Source organism: Thalassophryne amazonica, chromosome 1 (assembly GCF_902500255.1).
Source record: "Thalassophryne amazonica chromosome 1, fThaAma1.1, whole genome shotgun sequence".
NCBI classification, from domain to species: domain Eukaryota; kingdom Metazoa; phylum Chordata; class Actinopteri; order Batrachoidiformes; family Batrachoididae; genus Thalassophryne; species Thalassophryne amazonica.
This window is the reverse complement of record NC_047103.1, coordinates 116,794,525-116,815,652: the sequence shown is the minus strand read 5'-3', so window position 1 is coordinate 116,815,652 and position 21,128 is coordinate 116,794,525. Positions and strand designations below refer to the sequence as shown.

Sequence of the window (21,128 nt, the reverse complement as noted above, 5' to 3'; positions counted from 1 at the left end):
AATTGTTGGGACTATTTTTTCACTCAGTTGTTCACAAAGTGGTGATCCTTGCCCCATCTTTGCTTGTGAATGGCTGAGCCTTTTGGGGATGCTCCTTTTATACCCAATCATGACACTCACATGTTTCCAATTACGTGTTGTTTGAGCATTCATCAACTTTCCCAGTCTTTTGTTGCCCCATCCCAACTTTTTTGAAACGTGTTGCAGGCATCCATTTCAAGGGTTTTAGCTGGGAAAAATTAAGATAAAGCGAAATAAAACAAAGAACCAATGAAGCAGCAGATCGAAGCACTGCTTCATTGGTTCAAGGTTCAAAGCAAAACCACGCTGCAGAAATGGTTGATTACATGGAAGAAATGAAACATTTGCGCTAAAACAAAGTTATTTAGCAACTAATCGATGACTAAATTCACTGACATCTATTTTATTAATCGATTTTAATCAATTAAATCGATTAGTTGTTTCAGCTCTACTAAACACTTCTCCTCATGCTGTCAGATCCCGTTTGGGATGTGTCTGTGTGGCAGCGTGCCACCTGTGTGTCTGGGCTAAACCATTGTACAACTGTGCAGGGGTGGGAAGGGCCCTCAGAAATCTTTCAATATTATTGTTAGAGCAGAATTATGTTTCGCAGCATTTATACATTCATTCTAATTATATTCTTTTACAACATCAATTGTATGGACATTAATAACATGCAACACAAAAATGTATTTAATGCCAGTTTTTAGTGGGGCCCCCCCCATGCTCTGGGCCCTGGGTACATAGTACCCTTTACCCCCCAGTCCGACACCCCTGATTGTTTCATAAAATCTATAAGACAATAAAATATCAGAACACGTTAAAAAACAGAAAAATGAGAAGAGTAACCAACAAGTAAATACAATTAAGAATTAAAAAGAGTCTCATGCTGGGTTAAAAGCCATAGAGTAAGGGGGCTTCTCTGATGTGGATCAAAAACTCATTCCAAAGAGTGGGGGCAGTGACAGAGAAGGCTCGGTCCCATCTGAGCTTCTGCTTTGACCTCAGCACCTCCAGGAGTAGGTGATCAGCTGACCTGAGGCACTGAGCAGGGGCGTAAGGGTGGAGTAGCTCAGAGATGTAAGACAGGGCGAGACCATTAAAAGCTTTAAAGGCAAATAAATCTTAAAATAAACACTAAAGTGCATAGGCAGTCAATGGAGAGAGGCCAGAATGGATGTGATGTGCTCTCTCTTACGTATTCCAGTTAGAAGGTCAGCAGCCGTGTTTTGGACCAACTGGAGATGTGAGAAGGAGGACTGGTTTACTCCAAAAATAAAGTGCATTAAATGTTTGCCATAAATTCTGTTATGTGTCTAACATCATATAGTGCAGCAGATAACCAAAACAATCGTTCAGTTTGTGATAAAAGCATGAAATTTGGTACACATATAACCAAAGGCATACCGAAAAGATTTGGATATGGAGGCATTATGAATTTTCAACATGGCGCCCATGGCAGCCATTTTTCAAAATGGCCACCAGCAACGCCTGTTTTCTTATGAGTGACGGACATAATATGATATTTTAGACATATTTACCATATATTGTACTTGGTAAATGTCTATAGGATAACTGAAAAGTTGTCATTTCATATTCAAGATGGTCGCCATTTCCCAAGATGGCAGCCGTCACTTGTATGACGGTCTGATATGTATGATCTCGGTGTCAAATCAGTCATCGTTTAGGATGCAGAATTCAAATGCTGAACTTAAAATTGGCCAGAAGCATCCTTCTACCTCACAACTGAACATGACCACTGTTTCTCTCAAAATGGCAGCCATATGGCCCACAATAAAATGTATAATTGCATGTAAATAGAGCTATTATACATTTTATTGGAATTAAAATGTTGAACAATAAAGTAAAAATCCCCATATCTGCAAGAACTGAACCATTCAATGAATGGAAATGTAATAGAATGGATGTCAAAGCACAGCCAGGGCACACTGGCGACACCACTGCTGTGAAACTCAGCATGGGGTTCAGTGCCAGCTAAATACACTCCTCTAGTCTTAATAATGCCAGATTTTCTGTAATGTGCTGGTTGTGTTGATAGTTTAGTGGTAGTGTAGTTTAGTTTCCTAAATGCTATCTAATGTTAGCCCCACATGTACTTAATAGTTTATTAATTTAGATGTAGTTAGATAGCCGCATCTGAATGGACAGGATGTGCCAGCGCAGGAGAGCCGAGCCAAGGGTAATGGGGCTTTATATGACTTTCATATTGTTACCCGGATGGTGTACAGATCGCACAGGAATGAAATGGCATTGGATGAACGATCGGGCTAGGTGTAGGGCAATTTTCTTGTCCGAACCTAGTTGTATCCCATACACAAATGTGTTACTGTTGTCCCTGGTAGTAAACGGTGGTAAAAGGATAAACCCTCGGCCTTTACTGCAAACCTATTTTGTTTTTTTTTGAGAAAATGTCAAAGAAATTACAACTTGTGAATTTTGATGGTCAAGGACCATCAACTTCTTGCGCAGCCAAGACTGACTGGAAGCTCTGTATTATTTGCCAAGAGCACACAACAGAGGCATTAAGATGTCCTTTGCAGTCTAAGCGAGAAGACAAGGGGAGTGGATATACTTCACTTGCAGAGCATTTAATCGAGTTCAATGAACTTGGCCAGCTCCCTTCAACATTTCCTATTGGAAGACTGGATGAGGGTCATGGTATTGAAGCAGCCATGGTTGTGAACAAAGCTCAATATCATCATACATGCAGGCTGAAGTACAATGAAACAATGTTGAAAAGGGCAAAAAAGCGAGCATGCAGTGAAAGTCGTGATCAACAGTCAGAATCCAAACTCAGAAGATCCCAACCAAGTCGGACTCCTGAAATGAGACAGGACATCTGTTTCTTCTGCAGACAGCCTGCTGGCAATGAAGGCCTTCACGAGGCTGCAACATTTCAAGTAGACAATCGGGTGTGTGCTGCTGCAACCCTGCTTTAAGACACAGAATTACTTGGACGACTTAGTGCTGGGGACATGGTGGCAATTGAAGCTAAGTATCACTCCAGATGCCTAGCAGGTCTCTATAATCGTGCCAGAAAGGTTAACCTGGAAGGTCTTGAAGGTAATAGCAAGGGACATGCAGCATCAACCTCTGGTGTTGTTTTTGCTGAGTTGGTGCTTTACATCGAGGAGACCAGACATGATGGGTCAGCATGGGTATTCAAACTAGCGGAACTTTGCCAGCTCTACAAGTCACGAATGGAACAGTTAGGAGTTGAGGTTGAGAGCAGAATTAACTACATGGCTGAAAGAGAAACTTCTTGCTGAAGGGAAGAGATGTCCTGATGGCCTTTGAAGATGACATCGGCACTGCTCTTGTCAAAGCCTGTGAGCAGGATAACAATGAAGATGCTATGCACATTGCACGTGCTGCACAGATAGTTCGCTGTCACATGTTTGGTGAGGCAAAACCATTTAATGGTCCCACTCTATGACTGAACCAGCACTTGCACAGAAATAGATACGGCAAGAAGGAAGTTATTCGCCAAGACGCACAATGCAGAATCAATCCCTCCGACCAAGGATGCCCTGGAAGAGCATGTCAAGAGAGCAGTATACCAAGGAGGTCACGTGTGGGGTCAAGTGCTGGTGTCAACACCAGAACTACCTTCACCGTGCAAATGGGGTTGGTCAAAGACATCTGAGGGAGACTATGAACCCTTCTGGACATGCCTACCAGATGCAGGCCAGTCCAGTTATGAACTTGTCTCTTGCAAATGTAAGAAGGGTTGTGTTGGGCATTGCAAGTGCATAAAAGCTTAGTTACAATGCACTGCCCTCTGCTTCTGTGAAGGCGAGTGTGAATAGTCTTCCTTGTGATAGACCCTAGATTTGGCCTCACTTAATATATGTCTTGTGAGATAGAACAATGCTTCTCAGAAATTCTACATTTGCTAATTCAAATTATGCATCACGAAAAATGTATAATTCGACACAGAGTTTATCCGTATCTAACCAGTCTAGAAACAATGGCGACCATTTAGAATTTTTAATGAAAATGTCTAATCCAAAAAAACACATTAGCAAGCACTTATGGTAATTAATTAATCGAATTCTGTGTACAATGTCACATTATATCCATCACTCATAAGAAAACTGTTGTTTCTGGTGGCCATTTTGAAAAATAGCTGCCATGGGCGCCATGTTGAAAATTCATGATGCCTCCATTTCCAAATCTTTTCGATATGCCTTTGGCTATATGTGTACCAAATTTCATGCTTTTATCACAAACTGAACGATTCTTATACATATTGGAGTTAAGCTGCTGGACTAATACATCATGCATTGAAGGACGTGCACACAATTTAAGAATATCAAAGTTAGAAAAGAGCAGTTTTAAAGCTCTTTAATGCGAGCGCGCAACGTGCATGAGAAATTTTTTTTTTGAGTGACCCTTAGGTAATCTGGCATGGAATTACCCCATTTTAAACCATTTTCTCCATTAAAAAACAAACAAACAAAAAAAAAACAGAATTACTGGGTTTTGAACTGGAACCCTTCGCACGCTCCTGACAGTACAACTTTCAAGCCTCCCAAATAGGCAAATGCCACAGTCTTTAGGTAAACTACAATGAAAAATGCCATAAAAACGCCAAAACATTCATGAAAAGAGTGCTGTTGGTATACCTTTATGAGTTCCTCCCTGGAGGCAAACTTTGATATAATGTGGTTCTTGCCACTTGTAGCGTGTGTAATTGCAACATGAAGGCGATTACTGGCAAGACTGTGGGCATCGCCGGGCAGAATCTCGTCTATCCCCTCCCTAGAGAGCAGCCAAACATAGGCATTCATTGATCAAACTTTTCAGAAGCCCCTGAGCACTACAAACACATTGCTTACACAGAAGCATAGAAATATCTGCTGACAATATGCATAAAGCAAAGCATAAAGGATGAATATGCAACCACACACTCAACTTGTGCTTTGGTCCCCATTCCCAATGCAGAGCTTGAATGCAATAATTAAACAGCATGAACATGAACTATGGCACTGGAATGTTGCTTATTTATCAATCTGTTGAAAAGAAATGAAACAAAAACAGTTTTCTATTTCACCCGTTTACCTTTATTTTTGATGTCGTCATTGGGCAACTTTGGATTAGTCCATCAAATAGTAATAAGCATCTTCATTTTAATAACAGCACTTAACTTGGTCCCTCCACCATGCAGATTAAGTATGTAAAATCAAAAGTATGACATAACATCATAAAGCGATGGTTCGTAATGCTGATCATAAAGAATTCTCTACTTGGCAGGGCTAGAAACAGTCATCTTAGTGTTCTCAGACTTCGAAATTAGAACAAATCTGAAAAAAAGTTGCAATGGTATGGACAATGTATTTAAAAAAAAGTGTGATTCTTACATTTACGTTGACTTCTATTTCTTTGTAGACAGTATGAAATATGTGTGTGTGTGTGTGTGTGTGTGTGTGTGTGTGTGTGTGTGTGTGTGTGTGTGTGTGTGTGTGTGTGTGTGTGTGTGTGTGTGTGTGTGTGTGTGTGTGTGTGGTAATGGGACCACCACTGTTTAATAATCTCACAGCCTCTGGGAAGAAGCTTTCTGCCTGAGGGGTGAGGGGCAGTCCATTTGCAGGTTGGGTGGGATCCCTCATCATGCTGGAGGCCATGCTCCTGCTGATACAGATGTCTGCTATGGGGGACAGGCTGCCGTCTGTGGGGTTTTTTTTTGTGCAGTCTTACTATCCGCTGCAGTTCCTTCTTGTCTGCAGTGGAACAGCTACCATAACTCACTGTAATGCACTGGAATACACCTGTAGAAGGCTGTGAGCACTGGGGTGCAAAGGCCAGCACATTTCAACATCCTCAGGAAGTGCCTACATTGTTGGGCCTTCTTAATGATACTGCCCATGCTACTCGCCCAGGTGAGGTTGTCTGCAATACTATACATCCACAGTGTAGCTCCAAACCAACTTCATAGCTGTTCCTCCAATGAGAAGGGGAGGAGGAGTGTCACATAACCTCCTGAAAATCCACAATCATCTCCCCCATCTTTTCCACATTAATGCAGAGATTGTTTGCTCTACACCAGATCTCCAGTTGTTCCACCTTCTGTCTTGTGTCATCTGCAAACTTTACGATGAGTTTACTCGGATACTTAGCTGAGCAGTCATGAATCAGCAGGGTGTATGACAAGGGGCTCAGGACACATTCTTGTGGTACTGAGTGTGATGGGGTGGATGGAATATAAAGGACTTTGACAGTCTGTGGCCACTTGGTTTAAGAAGTCCAGATCCCATTACAAAGCGATGTTGTCAGTACATCTCAATGTACAAAAGTATACTGAAATTTTAGCGCGAAATACGCTGCCTTCAAGATGATATGTTTTCTCAGGATGTCCACTCCCTTTTTAACAAGACACAGCAAAACCACCTCTTGCACACATTACTAAAGCATGGCTGTTGAAGAAGAAGGAACTTGACTGGCCTGATTGCAGGCCTGAGCTGTCACCATTAGAGAAAGTGTCAAGAACTTTAGAAGGGAAAAAGTGCAACAACAACCCTGTACTGTTGCACACCTTAAGAAGTGTTTGGAGGAAGAATGGACCAAAACGCTTTATCGTTTGGTTTCCTCAGTATCAAAATGTCTTAGGTGTTGTGATAAGGAATGGCAAAATTGCAATCCCAAAGTCATGGTTCTGAGGGGAGCTGGGCACAGCAGGGGGCAGGAGGCACAATGCAAACTCTCAAGCAGTTGGTAGGATGCAAAAGGCTTTATCGTAAATTCTGGCAGAGGGTCTGGTACACAAAAAGGCAGTCAGCAAGGCGAAGGTACAAGCAGGTGTAATACAAAGCCGTCGTCAAAATACAGGCTGAGGTCAGAGCATGCCAATCAAAGTTACAAGGGCTAAAACAAAGGGCAAGGTCAAGAAAAACAGGCACAGTTGGCAACAAGGTACTAGGGCTAGGAACTTGGAACACAGAAATAAGAGCTGGAACGGAGATAATAACATCAACGATCAAGCAAGTGAAAAGGAAACTAGGTGGGCTTAAATACACAGTGGTTTAATTAGGATGTGATTTGAAGCAGGTGTGGTGAGCAGGCAGGTGGAGGGCGTGGACTAACAAAGATGAGAGGCAACTATGTGAGACGAGAGTGCTGTGACAGGTGGATGAGGAGATGACAAACAAAATGGGCGTGGCCAACAGAGATGAGGATTTACTGGTGAAGGGCAAGAGAGTGCAGGGATCAAAGGGGGAGACTGTGAAACAAATGAACACATGAGAACCAAGAAGAGAAGAGACAGACAGGGGAGTGCAGTGACAGCATGGACATGACTAGAAACCATAATCTAACAATACTAAAACTAGACAGAAAAACAACTTGAACCAAAGGCTGCATGGAAACTAAACATGAGCAGAATCAGCAAGGGCAATGAGAAAATCAAAAACTGAAACTAGAACAGAGCTGACATGAATAATACAACCAAAGACTAATGTGGTAAAGCTGATAAATCAAACTAGTGACATAAGCAATCATGAAACAATCAAAAACAGTGGATCAAAACTAAACTAAACAAGAACGGAACTCAAGATGTGGTTGAAGTGTGATGAACAGAAAACAAGCAGCTGTGACAAAGCAAAATAAACTGATGATCAAAAAGCAGATAAAAAGAAATCAATAAGGACAGACTGGCAGAAAACATAATAATCACGAACAGAGCAGGGGTAAATCATGACACCCAAGGATAAAACGTAATTTTGAAATTAGAGACAGGTTTCCTAAAGCCTGGTTTACACGGCAGGATTTTAAAATTATCTGTAGGTTTCCAAAACCTGAGAGACCCCACATGTGGTGATAAAAAAAAATCATAGATCTAATAGGTTTGGTCGTACAGTGTGTGGTGTTCAGCCACACAGTAACGACAACAACACCACACACAAACAGATTTCACACACGAACATTCTCAGGTCAGACAGGAAATCACGCAAAATCTCTTGAGATTAAACATGACTTCAGAGTAAACAAACAAATACTTTGTGGACTATTTACAACAGAGGGAAAAAAGTTACAAAAAGAAAAAGAAAAGGCATTCTTTAAAGGAGTGGAGACAGCGTGACCACCAGACTTCTGGTATGGCAGAACAGCTGTTTTGATTTTATTTTCCACTCCGTGCGTCCGTCACCTCGCTTTCTGATTGGCTACACGTCACATTCAGCAGAATGCGTGCTCATTTGTGGTCGAAGGACACAACACACACTGTGATATCGAGCCAAGACAATCCAACATGTTGAATATCCCTGATTTGTGATCGGAGCGCTCCTGACGTCCTTCTGAGCAGATCAGAGCGCTCTGAACACACCACACATGACAGGAATATCTGATAAGATTATCTTTTGCATCATCACGATTGTCGGGGCGTCCTTAAGATTGTCAGAAGGGAAGATCGGGTCCGATATCGGCCTAATTATCTTGCCGTGTGAACCAGGCTTAAAGTGGCAGTGTTATGCTTTGACAATTTAGGTTAATGCCTATGAGAAAATGTTATCCTCTGATACTGAAAGCACTGGGCTCAAACGATGTTGGGTGTCCAGATACGGGAAATTAATTTTTGGGTCACCTCTCAGATCGTCTATTTATAAAACTTAAAAGTTTCAAAGTATACAGCATTTGCAACAGACAGCTAGGGAGTCTTCTGAAAATAAAGTACTCATGAGTACCTGAGTGTTTCCAACAGGTGATGTAGTTACTAGAAGCGTCCCAGCGTGCGCTTCAATGAGTTGAGGAACAGATTAATTCAAAAGTTTACACAAGTCTGATGTTGTGTTATGATTTGTTTTTAAGTGATAACTGTTCATTTTGATGCAGTCACGGCAAAAGCAGCAGCTGTGAGAAAGTTTTGTGCACCTGCAGCAATTAGTCATAAACGCAGCCTGTAAAAAACACTAAGTGCTGTATATAACTGTGAAATAAATAAATAAATATATATATATATATATATATATATATATTTGTGTCATCACGGAGACATTCCACATTCATTAAGTGGCAATAAACAGCTGACATGCGGGTTAAAACGGCGTAACAGCTGTTTTAACCCACATGTCAGGTGTTATTTTTTTTTATTAAAGGATTATTCAACATTAATTCTCTTTTAAAAAGTTCCTTATAGGGACTGACAGTTTTATGACATTTGAGAGTCTACAAGCTTAATACTGATTATATATTGTTCAAATTCAGCCAGAGGTTTGCCTAAATTGGGGGTTAAAAAAGCTGCTGTGCGCACACACACACACACACACACACACACACACACACACACACACACACACACACACACACACACACATCTACAGACTCTCTCAAAGTAAATAGCTCCATTGAAAAGAACACAAAGCAAAAGATCCACAGATCCACAGCCAGAAAATAATGTCCAGGTCCACTCGCTCTCGGGTTCTGATTGTGCACGCAGTCGCACGCGCATAATGTCCGATCGCAGCGCTTCCTTCAACTCAACTTCTGTCAGGATCGTGGCACATTAGATAGTCCATTAGCTCCTGAAAATAGTGTCTTCTGAGTTTTTTCAATAGGAGACATAGATCTGCGTGTCCAGGCATGTCCATGATCACAGCAGCATGTAGCTGCCACACAAACAGCAGCATCACGACACTTTAAGTTCCAAATACTGTATGTATTTGGTCATTTTAACCAATTTCCAGATCATTTTGATAACTGGAAAACTACTCACTAATCTTCCAGGTTTTCCAGGATGCTTGGAAACCCTGCACCTGGCACTCCCTCAGTATGCTGACCCTATAGAGCAACCAAACATATAGGTGTAGCCACCAACCATGTAGCTCCCATGTCTGTAAACACAAGACTGCCAGTTTCATCTGGAGTTTTATGAGCTCCCTTCTCAAGTGTAGAAAATGGTTAGCCTTACTGAGAGAAAAGATGTCAAAGTTTTCTGTTTGCATAAGCGACTTTATGTTTGGACTTGGGGACTGTCATGCAGTGAACAACCACTTCACAAAGGCCCATACCAAATGTATATCAGTTTGTATACAATATACAATTGTAATTTTTAGCTCCTTGAAGACTTTTTTTTTTAAATCAATACACTCATTTGTTTCTAAAATTGTTTCTAATAACATAAAAATGCAGATAGTGTTTGACATATTTTAAGAGAATACAAATTTCATTATGCCCTGGATACAAATCTGAATTATTTTGTTTTCCTTTGATCTTAACATAGATGGGCACATGTTCCAGATGCACCTCAACTGCATGATGTGAGGTGTTTACCGTAGTGTGAGCATGAAGTTGTGGCCCGGTGTCAAGACTCCAAACCGCTGTTGTCTCACATCATCTGCAAAACTGTAGGTGAATTCCTTGCAGCGCTGTAAAAGAAGCAAGCACTGTTACATCACTGCTCAACCACTTACAGCTGGACATACCCCTCCCCATCTTATAACTAAATGAAACCTGTTTTATTTGATGCATTTATATGCTTACTAATAGAAAATCATGGTTGTATGATTTTTTAAAATGTGCACAACAGTGAATTAACCCTTCTTTGTGGCTACATCTGAAAATTGTGAAATCAATACAGAAGCCCTATTGTATGATTTTTCTGAGCTGATATGAACAAAATGGATATCTAATCCATGATATTTGTAGAAAATACACATCAGCATGATATCTGCAGTCACTTCTGTGGAAAAAAGTGTTGTTGTCCATTCGGCTGCTCCCGTTTTGTGTTCGGGGTCGCCACAGCGGATACAACCAGATCCACAATGATATTGGGCACAAGTTTTACGCCGGATGCCCTTCCTGACGCTACTCCAGTGTTACCTGGACAAACACACACAGCCGCTGGTGTTGCAAAGAGGTCTCCCATCCAAGTACTAACCAGGTCCCGCACTGCTTAGCTTCTGAGATCTGACGGGATCAGGCTTACACAGAGCAGATCGGTTGCACTTCTGTGGAAAAAAATATGATAGTGATAATCTTAACCCTTTGTTCCTGTAATTTTGTGCAGTTTTTGTCATATTATGCTCAGAAACATTTTTGTTTTATTTCTGTGGTTGCAGAATGGGTAGAATAGCAATGTTTCTGCTTTTGTAGAGATGTAATCTTGTAGATTGAAAAGGGGTGATTATTTGCACTTCTGCAGAGTACAACTTGAATTCTTTGCGACTACATCTCAAAAATTATGAAATCAATACTGTAGCCCCGATTCTAAAAAGCAATGGGCCCCAGACTTGTTCCAAAACTGCATTAGAAAACAGTTTCTTCAGCTTTTTAAATCTGTCCAATCAGCCCCCTACATCCTGAAAGCAGTTAGAGGCAACAGGTCAATGCATTTTTCATACCATCAGACTTTATTTAGACAATGATTGGGCTCACCAGCTTAGTCATCAGTCTCCTTAACCTCCTCCTCAGCTTCCAGTTGTGGTACATTTTGACTGTTTACATTCACAAAGCTCAATACAGTTGAGCCCAGCAAGAAGAAATGTACATTTCTGCCCAGTTGCAGTCTTTATCCTTGCAGAATAGATGTGTTAGGTCCCTCACTTCTGCTGGTGCCGATTAGTGACAAATCGTCTCACTTCATCATAGGAGATGGAATAGGCAATAGAAGTGAGGACATCAATGAGACACTTGCTGCCATAGTCAGGATGCATTTGGACTCCAAGTCCAAATGTTATTGGGGTTTGGGTGTTACAAGACAGTGCGATGATGTTGTGACATACAGCGAGAACTTTTAGAATGTCTTTTCTTCTCACGTCTTCTGAATAGTGGGTGGCATTATCATAGTCAGTTTTTGATGTACACCACACAACAAAATCATACAATTCATCTGGAACAAACCTTTTGCACTGGTCTATTTCAAGTTCACCACTAGAGGCATAATGACCATGTTGAAATGTTTTGCCCTGAACTACAATGCATATTATTCCAGCAGTCATGTGCAAAAAGACTTGACCATCCTGTGGCATGATATCACTTTCTAGTTCATATTCACCTTGGTCAGTAAGCTGGATGTGGAGTTTAGATACTTTTTGCAATGCATCACCAACCGTCACAGTATTTGAGCAGACAAGATCAGACTTGCCAGTTTGTGCAATGAATACCAACTTATCCCCAAAGTGACTCTTTAGTTTGTCTTTCAGTTTCCAAGCAGAGTAACTGCTCGATTCTGCAGTGCCATTCTCCTAAAGAATCTCAACAAATTTTGCATGCAAGTCTGCGAGTTGTACAACCATTTTAGTCTTTGAAAATACAGTCAATGTAACTGTTAATGTAACTGTACAGTTTCAGCGCAGCCTTGTTGTATACCATTAATCCCTTCTCACACTGGAGTTTTGTCCTACCAGCTTTAATATTGTTTGTACTTATATAACCTGTGTCGCAATCCCTGTGATATTTTGCATCAAATGCAAATAGATCAGGGCAGGACATCATTCTAAGGCTGATGGGATGGTCTTGTCTGTCCTCTGCTGCCTTAAACATTTTCTGCTTAGTGGAATCACTTGTCCCTGTAGAAACTGCAATGAGTTTTTACCCCTTATGTACGATTTACCACAAACAAAACAGTCTGTTCTTATGTTAAACCTTGAGGAATCATTTCTACTTAGTCAACTCCCAATAGAAGTATTAGATTGGGCACAAGTTGAAGGAAACATCCTCTGATATGTATGTTTTAACAGAACCAAGGTTTGTCTTACTCGTGTATGATGCTCTACAGTCTTTATGATATTTAACTTTCACAGCCCCCTTCAAAATTCATTCATTCATTCATCTTCTACCGCTTAGTCCAATCAAGGGTCGCGAGGGGCTGGAGCCTATCCCAGCAGCCATAAAGCACGAGGCGGGGAATACCCAGGACAGGACGCCAGTCTGTCGCAGGGCCACAAACAGACAAACAAACACAGACACACCCACACACACGCCTACGGACAATTAAAAGAGTCCAATCCACCGTACCCGCATGTCTTTGGATGTGGGAGGAAACCGGAGCACCCGGAGGAAACCCACGCAAACATGAGGAGAACATGCAAACTTCACACAGAAAGGCCACGGGAATTGAACCCACGACCTTCTCGCTGACAGGCAACAGTGCTAACCACTAAGCCACTGTGCTGCCCCCCTTCAAAATGTCTTCTCTGTTTCCAGATAGTCATTTATAGAGGGCATCTTTTCATTTCTCTGCAGCCTGAAATATCGTGTTCAGTCCTTCAACCTTGGGAGAATGGACAACATTATTTTCTGACTTTCCAAGCACTTCATTACAGATTAGGCAATGTGAAATATTTATTCCTCTCCTTTTCTCTGGGGGTCATTCACAGAGTTCCATTCCAGCTGAAAGGAAAAAGTACAGATTACATCACGACAAAAGCAGAAACATTACTATTCTACCCATTCTGCAACCACAGAAATAAAACAAAAATGTTTCTGAGCATAATATAACAAAACCTGCGCAAAATTACATGAACAAAGAGTTAATATTATCACAGGATCATACTTTTTTCCACAGAGGTGACTGCAAATATCATGCTAATGTGTATTTTCTACAAATATCATGGATTAGATATCCATTTTGTTCATATAAGGTCAGAAAATCACAGAATAGGGTTTCTGTATTGATTTCACAATTTTCAGATGGAGTTACAATGAAGGGTTAATTCATCATGTTGTGCACATTTAAAAATCATACAACCATGATTTTCTATTAGTAGGCATATAAATACATCAAACAAAGGTTTCATATAGTTATAAGATAGGGAGGGGTAGACCACTTTTTTCACCCTCTGGCCACAGCTCTATGAAGCATATGACATAATTTCTCAACAACCCCAATTCCAATGAAGTTGGGACATTGTGTAAAATGTAAATAAAAACAGAATACAATGATTTGCAAATCCTCTTCAACCTGTATTCAATTGAATACACCACAAAGACAAGCTATTTAATCTTCAAACTGATAAAACTTTATTGTTTTTGTGCAAATATTTGCTCGTTTTGAAATGGATGCCTGCAACACGTTTCAAAAAAGCTGGGACAGTGGTATGTTTACCACTGTGTTACATCACCTTTCCTTCTAACAACACTCAATAAGCATATGGGAACTGAGGACACTAATTGTTGAAGCTTTGTAGGTGGAATTCTTTCCCATTCCTGCTTGATGTACAACTTCACTTGTTCAACAGTCCGGGGTCTCTGTTGTCATATTTTGTGCTTCATAATGTGCCACACATTTTCAATGGGCGACAGGTCTGGACTGCAGGTAGGCCAGTCTAGTATCCACACTCTTTTACTACGAAGCCACGCTGTTGTAACACGTGCAGAATGTGGCTTGGCATTGTCTTGCTGAAATAAGCAGGGACGTCCCTGAAAAAGACGTTGCTTGGATGGCAGCATGTGTTGCTCCAAAACCTGGATGTACCTTTCAGCATTGATGGTGCCACCACAGATGTGTAAGCTGCCCATGCCATGGGCAATAGAAAACACCCCCATACCATCACAGATGCTGGCTTTTGAACTTAGCACTGGTAACAATCTGGATGGTCTTTTTCCTCTTTTGTCTGGAGGACACGACGTCCATGATTTCCAAAAACAATTTGAAATGTGGACTCATCAGACCACAGCACACTTTTCCACTTTGCGTCTGTCCATTTCAAATGAGCTCGGGCCCAGAGAAGGCAGCGGCGTTTCTGGATGTTGTTGATGTATGGCTTTCACTTTTGGCTGAATCACAATCAAGTTGACCAACTGTGGTGCACAAGAGGTGAAAAATGAAGTTCCTCAGATGAAGATGAAAATACTTCTAAAACAATCTATGGTATCCAGAGCTCAATGCCTGAAAATATTTTTGAAGTAACTGTCTTCATTGCAAAATTACAGCGCCTTGAACTAAACGTGGGCAGCACGGTGGCTTAGCAGTTAGCAATGTTGCCTCACAGCAAGAAGGTCGTGGGTTCAATTCCTGTGGCCTTTCTGTGTGGAGTTTGCATGTTCTCCCCGTGTTTGCGTGGGTTTCCTCTGGGTGCTCCGGTTTCTTCCCACATCCAAAGACATGCAGGTTAGGTGGATTGGACTCTTTAAAATTGTCCGTAGGTGTGTGTGTGGGTGTGTCTGTGTTTGTCTGTCTATTTGTGGCCCTGCAACAGATTGGCGTCCTGTCCTGGGTGTACCCCGCCTCGCGCTCTATGACTGCTGGGATAGGCTCCAGCCCCCCGCGACCCTTAATTGGAATAAGCGGTAGAAGATGAATGAATGAATGAATGAATGAACTAAACATTAAATTCTGAAACTGGCTATGTATGGACACTACATGCTATTGTAATAGCTCTCTTTTACGTGATTATATTATTAGTTTTTAGGTTGTGATTGTAGTGTTCTTTGTTTGTATTGTCAGAGATACATGTGACCATAGTTCTTGGTATGTACTGTACTTTTTACAGGAAATTTAGCATGATGTTAAACCAAATATATAACAGAACAACGATAACGAAAGCAAGGATAAGTAAATAATTTAGGTAATGTAGATGCTGTGGGTGATTAGACACATGGAATATCATATACGGTTTTTCAGGCAGATATATATCACATCATGGTTGTTTCACATACTTGTTAATTCCAACAATTTTGGTGCATCTTGCAACAGATTTGTTCCCACATTGTAACTTTGGGTGGAGGGAAAAAAAAAAACTTTGGATGAGAAGTGGGGCGGAGCTCATGCTGTAGCTGGGGGGAGCAATTACTCGCCTCGACGCCCTCCCCATCTCCTGCTGGCAGAAGGCACAGACCAGCGGGCTACTTCATGGGTGGTTTCTCCCTTGGATCACAAAATGGGGTCTAGTAGCTGAGAAGGTCCATGAAAAAAGCCCTGTGCCCATCCAGAGAACAGACGTTTTATTTGGGCAGTACGGTGGCTTAGTGGTTAACGCCGTTGCCTCACAGCAAGAAGATCATAAGATCGATTCCCATCTGTGACCTTCCTGTGTGGAGTTTACATGTTCTCCCCATGTTTGCGTCGGTTCCCTTCGGGTGCTCCAGTTTCTCCCACATGTAAAAACACGCAGGTTAGATTTTAAAAATTGTCCAGGTCTCTCTTGTAAAAGAGATGTTGATCTCAGTGGGACTAACCCTGGCTAAATAAAGGTTAAATTAAAAAGAAATTGAACGCCGCACTCAACTGTTTGAGACTTTTCCTCATTTAATAAATAGCAGTGGATTATAACAGAGACATTTTATAGACTTTCTGAGCGCTGAACTCTGTTGGATTCTATGTGGATTATTTCCCAAAGTGACAGAGTGATCCAACGCAAACTTAGGGTAAGTTCCGTTTTAAGTCAGCTCACAGCAGCATTTACCTGTTTCATCTTCATGTTGTTACTCTGCTGTGGAAATCAACGTCTGATTGCTTATGCCTTAACAGCACACACACACGAATATCGGTATGCTTGCGTTTTTAACGGCGCAGTTCTTTGTCATTAGAAAGCATTCTTTGTTATTTGATAAAGACATTTATTCATATGTATTTGGTTGAGGGGAATTTTATCTGGAGCCGATATGAGGAAAAGCTCAAAACAGAAACACCATCACGATCACTTGTTTAAAGAACACTTTAAGTGTGACCCGACTCTGTTTTAAACGTGTACTGAAAGCAATCAAGCCCTGTTTGGAAGTCTCCACCTCTCTCATTTTTTAAAATAAAAAAGCAGTTTAATGGTGTGTTTCTCATTTCAAGTGTAAAGAAAAGTTGTGGTTGTGAATCACATGTCGCAGGGCCTCTTAAACCCATAAAAAAACGCAACTTATACACTGGAAAATACGGTACTAATAACAAAAATTAGCAGAAAAGGCTCTTTTCCTGAACTTTCCTCTCTAATCTAATTAAACTTTTATTTTTGATTCCTATTTAAATGTAATTACTGCTTTGAATGTTTAATTAAAACTGTTTATTTGTGCTTGCAGCATCATGCTATAATTGAAGCGTGTTGACACCAAGTATTCCATTTGCAACTTGTTGACTGAAGAACAGCTTGATTTGGAAACTGTCTTTCTGGCAGGAATACATGTTCTTCTGACAGCTGTGTTTCCTCTTCAGCTTCTAACACAGTCGACAACAAAATACCAAAACCACACTTTGAGCTGCTTCCTTTGAATAAAACTCCCACATCCCACCTCTGAGCCTTCACTGGCACTGAAATATCAAACAGATGTGCAAAGCACATTTCAGTGCCATGAAAACACCAATTATGAGCAGTACTGCCTGTGTAGGGCTTCAAATCTTGATAAAAATAGGGCCCTTAGAGTCCTTCTGTTTGCGTGATGCCAACCTCAGCTATGAATCAGTTCACTTACCATCTCAAGAGGGAAAAAAGTGATTTCAACACCTTTCTTGTCAATATACTTACATGTACACGTACATGTTTTGTGGAATGACCCAGTTTTTATGAGCTGTACTCCACCCCCAGCCAAAAAAAAAGTTCTGATCATCATATCGCCTGTATCTCTCTTTCTTAATTTTCATGGAAGTTGCACTCTGTAGTCTTTATTTCCACTCACATTTATGCAGTAATTTGTGGAACTGTCAGCACGTCTAATATATGAGAATGTGAAGCGCAAACTCTACCTGGATTTTGTCGGGAGCTGTGATAAGGACTGCAGCCACCAGGGCCCCAGCAGAGGCTCCTGCACACGCCTTGACGGAGCCCAACAGCTTCTCCCCATGGTGGACAAAAGCCCTTACAGCACCCAGGTGGTAGATCCCCAAGAAACCACAGGCACCAAAGGACAGGTTTATGACGGTCATACCCGACACCTGCACACATGTGACACATCACAATCAGACTGTGTCCAGATATCATTTATTCAAGTGTCTTTACGTCAGTGCTTCTCAATTATTTTCTGTTATGCATCCCCGAGGAAGAATACCCCCCCCCCCAATGTCTACTATAAATAGTATGATTTGTCCATAAAATTGTTGTAAGTACACCTCTGCATAACAATGTATCCTTATTAACATTAAAGAAAACAAAAAAGAAAGAACTTTAGATCGACTTTCAGCAAAGAATAACTTTGTTTTTTAGTCTGTAACATAAAAAAATTGCATCACTTTGCTTGAAATAAAAAAAAAAATCCTTAAACTATAAACATTTTTTTGACCGACAATCATTTGATACTGAAAAACAAAATTAAATAAAATCAATAAATAATAATACATTTAAATTAATCATAACACTTACTCAGGAGCCCAATATATAAAACACTTTAACAGACAAAACACTGTGCTGTTTTTTTAATGATTTTTTTTGTGATTTTTATTTATGTTTTTATTAGTTTTTATTTTTGCAGCACTTGCGTCATCCAGCATGACAGAGACCATGTGTACTGCTGCTCAGTCTTTTGATTTATTCTCAGAGATCTTTATGTACACTTTTTTATTTAAAAATTTTTTTTTCATTTATTTTTTTTCCTTCTTCCTTCCAGATTTAATTGTTATGTTTTCCTCTAATGTTTTCATTTTGTTTCTCTGTGTACATGTATGTATGTTTGATCGTTACAATAAAGTCCAAAAAAAAAAAAAAAAAAAAAAAAAAACTGCTGCTGCTCGGCTCCTCTGCTATGGTGCTATGATGCTAACGGTGCTTGCTGGTTTACTGAAGCAGCATTCACAAAGTGGGCTGATTGTTGGCTATATTCTGCATGTTTTTGCTGAAAAAACTCAAGCGGCATATCTGCGTGATTGGGATGTAATGTCTTTAAGTGACGCCTTATTTTATTTGGCTTCATGCTGTTGGCTGCACACATTTTAAGACAAAGCGGCAGTGTGAAAAAAAACCCGACACAGAGCTGCGTTCCATTATGCTCGTGTCCTTAATACTCCCATCGCACACTCTGACAATGAGAGCACCACTGCCACCTACTGTAGTGGATATGCAATTACACTTTTTGGTGCCATCACAGATGTGTAAGATACCCATGCTATGGGCACTAACACACCCCATACCATCACAGATGCGGACTTTTGAACCTTCCGCTGGTTACAATCTGGATGGTCTCTTTCCCCTTTTGTCCAGAGGACACAACATCCATGATTTCCAAAAACAATTTGAAATGTGGACTCATCAGACCACAGCGCACTTTTCCACTTTGCGTCTGTCCATTTCAAATGAGCTCAGGCCCAGAGAAGGTGGTGGCATTTCTGGATGTTGTTGATGTATGGCTTTCACGCTGCATGGTAGAGTTTTAACTTGCACTTTTAGATGTAGCGATGAACTGTGTTAACTGACAATGGTTTTCTGAAGCGTTCCTGAGCCCACGCGGTAAGATCCTTTACACAATGATGTCGGTTTTTAATGCAGTGCCACCTGAGGGATCAAAGGTCACAGGCATTGAATGTTGGTTTTCGGCCTTGCCTATTACATGTAGAAAGTTCTCCAGATTCTCTGAATTTTATGATTATATTATGGACTGTGAGTGAGGGGATGATGGAGTGTGCAATTGGCCGGAGAATCGGCGCAGCAGGGGCGGTGTTGCATTTGCTCTACCGTACTGTTGTGATGAAAGAGCTCAATGAGGGAGCTGACCCAAAAGCCGAAGCTCTCAATCTACTGGTCAATCTTTGGTAATACTCTCACCTATGGTCATGAGTGTTGGGTCATGACCGAAAGAACTAGATTGTGGGTACAAGCAGCCGCAATGGGCTTCCTCAGGAGGGTGGCTGGTGTCTCCCTTAGAGATAGGGTGAGAAGTTAGGTCATCCGTGGGGAGCTCGGAGTAGAGTCACAGCTCCTTCGCATTGAAAGGAGCCAGCTGAGGTGGTTCGGGCATCTGGTAAGGTGTTCCAGGCACATCCATCTGGGAGGAGACCCCGGGCAAGACCCCGGAGTAGGTGGAGAGATTATATCTCCACGCACACTGGCCTGGGAATGCCTAGGGATCCCCCAGTCAGAGGTGGTCAATGTGGCATGGGAAAGGGAAGTCTGGGGTCCCTTGCTGGAGCTGCTGCCCCCACGACCTGAACCTGGAAAAGCTGTTGAAGATGAGTGAGTGAGTGATGAGTGTATTATGAACTGTAGATGATGGAATCCCTAAATTCCTTACAATTGAACATCGAGAAACATTGTTCTTAAACTGTTAGACTATTTTTTTTCATGCATTTGTTCACAAAGTGGTGATCCTCACCCCATCTTTCCTTGTGAATGGCTGAGGCTTTTGGGGATGCTCCTTTTGTACCCAATCATGAGTGTCCTCAGTTCCCAAACGCTTATTGAGTGTTGTTAGAAGGTGATGTAACACAGTGGTAAATATACTACTCTCCCAACTTTTTTGAAATGTGTTGCAGGCACAGTCTGTGTTCAGTCTTATACCCACTGTCAGTCACACCATCGTGAATGTTTCATTTTGATTTTGTTTAAAGCATCAACGTCAACATTCTCTTTGTTTTTCTTTCATTAGTTTCGGTTTAGTTTCGTTCCTTTTTGCACACTTGATTTGGAGGCTTTTCGGCGATGAGAAAGGTGCAGGATCATTTGTCCACCTTTTCTCAATGATTTGTGACTTTCTGTCTTTCATTCAGCTATCGCTGTGTGACCGGGCGCTTAACTCACTTATGGTAACAGCAACATAAGATAGAACTAAAGTGACCAAACCAACTGATCTACAAAAACAATAAATCAATAAAACTAACAACACTGTTAAAGGAACATAAACCACAATAACAACATTTAAAACCTCAAAATCCTGAACTCCCATGGTGCAATGCAGCACAACATCCATTGTTTAATGGTTAGCTAAAATTGCTAATTTCTCCAAAAATATTTGTCCGATCAACTTTCTATTTTCACATTCATCCTTGACCCAAAATACACAAGCAGACCAAATGGCAAATGTCAGTGCTGTCCGGTTTTTGCGTTACTGAAGCCACACAGACACACACACAGAAGCAACTTGGCTTTTATATACACTCAAGAAACAACAGAGGTAAGAATATTTATGCACGTTCCAACCAATGAGTGTATATACATATATATATATATATATATATATATATACTGTATATACTGTATATACAGTGAGGAAAATAAGTATTTGAACACCCTGCGGTTTTGCAA

General features: G+C 41.0%; 1 protein-coding gene across 5 annotated transcripts in view; it reads right to left on the bottom strand.

Annotated features, from left to right (window-relative positions):
* Nucleotides 1–21,128, bottom strand: part of pnpla4 (patatin-like phospholipase domain containing 4) — an 85,443-nt gene that overhangs the window by 54,156 nt on the left and 10,159 nt on the right. For 4 of the 5 annotated variants that reach the window (XM_034173590.1, XM_034173607.1, XM_034173601.1 and 1 more), the window contains exons 2-4: nt 17,645–17,833; nt 10,306–10,400; nt 4,671–4,806 (exon numbers count right to left, since the gene is read on the bottom strand). In XM_034173590.1, the coding sequence (XP_034029481.1) occupies nt 4,671–4,806; nt 10,306–10,400; nt 17,645–17,833 (420 nt within the window). The remainder of the gene's footprint in view (nt 1–4,670; nt 4,807–10,305; nt 10,401–17,644; nt 17,834–21,128) is intronic. The other variant, XM_034173612.1, reaches the window with a different exon arrangement.